The sequence below is a fragment of the Scyliorhinus torazame genome, chromosome 7 (genome assembly GCF_047496885.1).
Source record: "Scyliorhinus torazame isolate Kashiwa2021f chromosome 7, sScyTor2.1, whole genome shotgun sequence".
Lineage (NCBI taxonomy): Eukaryota > Metazoa > Chordata > Chondrichthyes > Carcharhiniformes > Scyliorhinidae > Scyliorhinus > Scyliorhinus torazame.
Window position 1 is genome coordinate 164,467,112 of NC_092713.1, and position 3,145 is coordinate 164,470,256.

A 3,145-nucleotide genomic window follows, 5' to 3' on the forward strand; every position below is an offset into this window, starting at 1 on the left:
TAAGAGGCAATTTTGGCTGGCCAATCCATCTACCCTGCACATTTTTGCGTTGTGGAGCGGAACACACGGGACATGTGCAACCTCCACATGGACAGTGACCCAGAGCCGGGATCAAACCTGGGACCTAGGTGCCGTGAGGCAGCAGTTCTAACCACTGCACCACCGTGCAGCCCTCGAAAGAGCACTCTACTTAAGCCCACAGCTGCACCCTATCCCCGTAACCCAGCAACCCCACCCAACCTAAGGGCAATTTAGCATGGCCAATCCACCTAACCTGCACATATTTGGAAGTCCTTACTGAAGGACAGATACTCCGACATTGGAAGCAGTTCAGAGAAGGTTCACTGGGCTGATTCCATTGAGGAATGGAATGTCTGATGAGGAAAGGTTGAGCTGGTTGGGTCTGTACTCATTGCAGAATGAGAGGTGATCTTATTGAAACATATAAGATTCCGAGGGAGCTTGACAGGGTGGATGCTGAGAGAATGTTTCCCCTCGTGGGGAATCTAGAATTAGTGGACACAGTTTAAAAATAAGGGATCCCCATTTAAGGCGGAGATGAGGAGGAATTTCTTCTCTCAGAGGGTTGTTAGTGTTAGAATTCTCTTTCCTAGTGAGCAATGCATGCTGGGACATTGAATCTGAGACATTGAGCCTGAGTTAGACAGATTTTTGATTGACGAGGGGATCAAGGGTTGTGGGGACCAGCAGGAAATTGGAGTTTGGGCCATTTAGAAACGTTCATTTATGGGATGTGTGGATCTGAAGTGGGGATCTGCCATCCTGACCTTGTCCGACCTAGAAGTGACTCCAGATCCGCAGTAATGTGTTGACTCTGAAAATTCCTCTGGAATGGCCAAGCAAGACGCTCAGTTCAAGGGCAATTAGGGATGGGCAATAAATGCTGGTCCAGTCAGAGATCACACATCACATCAAACAATAAAATATCTCCAGGGATTTTCATGAATATTGGATCAGGAATAAATATCGGACTGAACTCGACCCAAAGAGAAAGTAACTGAGAGTCTCCCCAAAAGCCTGGAACACTGAAGCCACTGGATTGTGAGCCCTGCTGGACCTGTTTGTCATCAGAACTTTGCTAAGAGATAAGCAGGGAGTGGAGAGAGCAGAGTTAAAGCTGGGGGGAAGTGGGACCTCGGTGTCTCACTGTGCTGCTGTGATCAGTTATATCAGAGAGTGTGACAGAGAGCCAGAGCTCACATCAAACTCTGCCTGTGTCTGTCACACGGAGACTAGAGTCTAGTGAGTGATTTCACTCCATGGTCCAGGAATGTGAACACAGTCTGCAAACGTCCAGATCTCCTCGACACGGTGGGTAAAAGCTGCTTACTTACATCTTGCTGCTTAAAGGGGGGAATGGAACTAAAGAAATACAGCTGGGCACCCTGTTCTACACAGTGTTCTTCAATGAACCATTTCATTCACTGCAGCTCCCCACAACACCTTCAACTATTCAGCATTTGTGTTTGAGAAAGTTTCAGTATTGAAAGGGTTAATAAAGGTGGATTGGGATTTACTTACTCAGTCTGAGCTTGGTTCCTTTACCGAACGTGAGCCACACTGGCAGCTTCCAGTACAGGGGCTGTACAAAAACCTCTGCTCTCTGCTTCACTCACTCACTCTCACCCTCTCTCTGTCTCTCACTCACTCACTCTCACCCTCTCTCTGTCTCTCACTCACTCACTCTCACCCTCTCTCTGTCTCTCACTCACTCACTCTCACCCTCTCTCTATCTCACTGTGTCTCACTCACTCACTCTCACCCTCTCTCTGTCTCTCACTCATTCACTCTCACCCTCTCTCTGTCTCTCACTCATTCACTCTCACCCTCTCTCTGTCTCTCACTCACTCACTCTCACCCTCTCTCTGTCTCTCACTCACTCATGTCTTTCTCTCTCACTCTCTCTCTCTCTGTTTCTCTCAATGTCTCTCTGTTTTGTTGGGAGAGTTGAGAATTCTAATTTTGGATGATAAATCTTTCAGCTGCTCTTCATACGTGGACATGGAGAGTCAGATGGAAACTTGAGGCCTTCAGTGAGCTGTGGACACCACAGGGACTGGAGTGTGTAGTGGACACTGAGAATCATTTGTTCAGTTTCCTTGCTTGTTTTTATTATATATTGTATAAAACTGGGAAGTGTGAGGAGCGGAGGTGGTGCTGTGTGTATTGAGGTTTTTGTAAGGCTCTGTATCACTGTGTAGGGCCAGCTGCTATGTTGCTGACAGTAATAATCAGCGACATCCTCATTCTGCACATTGCTGATTGTCAGGGTGAATCGTGTTCCAGATTGACTGCCGGTGAATCGGTCGGATATTCCTGTGAATCGAGTTGCTGCATTGTAGATCAGCAGAGCCGGTTTCTGGCCTTCTCGCTGTTGGTACCAAGCAACATAATAGCTAACAGATTGACTGGCCGTACAGGTGATGGTTGCGGTCTGGCCCAGGCTCAATGACAACACCGGGGGAGACTGGGTCATGGTGATGTCTCCACTGATACCTGAGGAGTAATAGAGAAACAGAGTGAAGTAAGAACTGTCACAGAAAGAGCCTGTACAATGAGATATTGTTGGAGACACTGACTGTTCCTCTGCTTTCAGCATTTTCCCTTCAATCACAAGTCAGTAGAATTGGATTGAAATGGAGAGCAGGAAAATATTCCAGGTGGAAAGAGAGATTTGTACCTGCGATGCAGAATGCCAGAGGCCAGATCAGCTGGATGGCTGAAATCATGGTGTCTGCTCCTGTCCCTGTGCCTGGTTACTGATAAACTCTCCCTTCACTGGGCTCTGCTTTATAAAGCTGCAGCCTGTGAGAGTCTCACTGCCCGGTCCTCAGTATGTAAATGGTATGAGGCAGAGACACCACGTCAGCACCTTCACTTCCTCTTCTCTCTCACTCCACCCCTCCCTCCGTCTCCTTCTCTTCCTCAGTATCTGTCCCAAAGTCTCTGCTCTCTCTCTTTCTCTTTCCCCTTCTCTCGCTGTCTCTCCCTCTCTCTCTCCCCCTCACTGCCTGTCTCTCTCTCTCCCACTCTCCATCGTTCTGTAATTCTCGAACTGATCTCTATAACAGGCATTATTACTGAAGATTGTCACACTTTTGAGGGCTGGTGCAGAAGTTAAATG

The 3,145-nt window shown here is 47.8% G+C and overlaps 1 gene segment (V, D, J or C); it reads right to left on the minus strand.

The window, feature by feature from the left end:
* Positions 1-1,984: 1,984 nt before the first annotated feature.
* Positions 1,985-2,857, minus strand: LOC140426670 (immunoglobulin kappa variable 3-15-like). The segment is given in 2 exon segments: positions 1,985-2,517; positions 2,702-2,857. Coding segments are annotated over 2 exon segments (567 nt in total).
* Between the last annotated feature and the right edge of the window lie 288 nt (positions 2,858-3,145).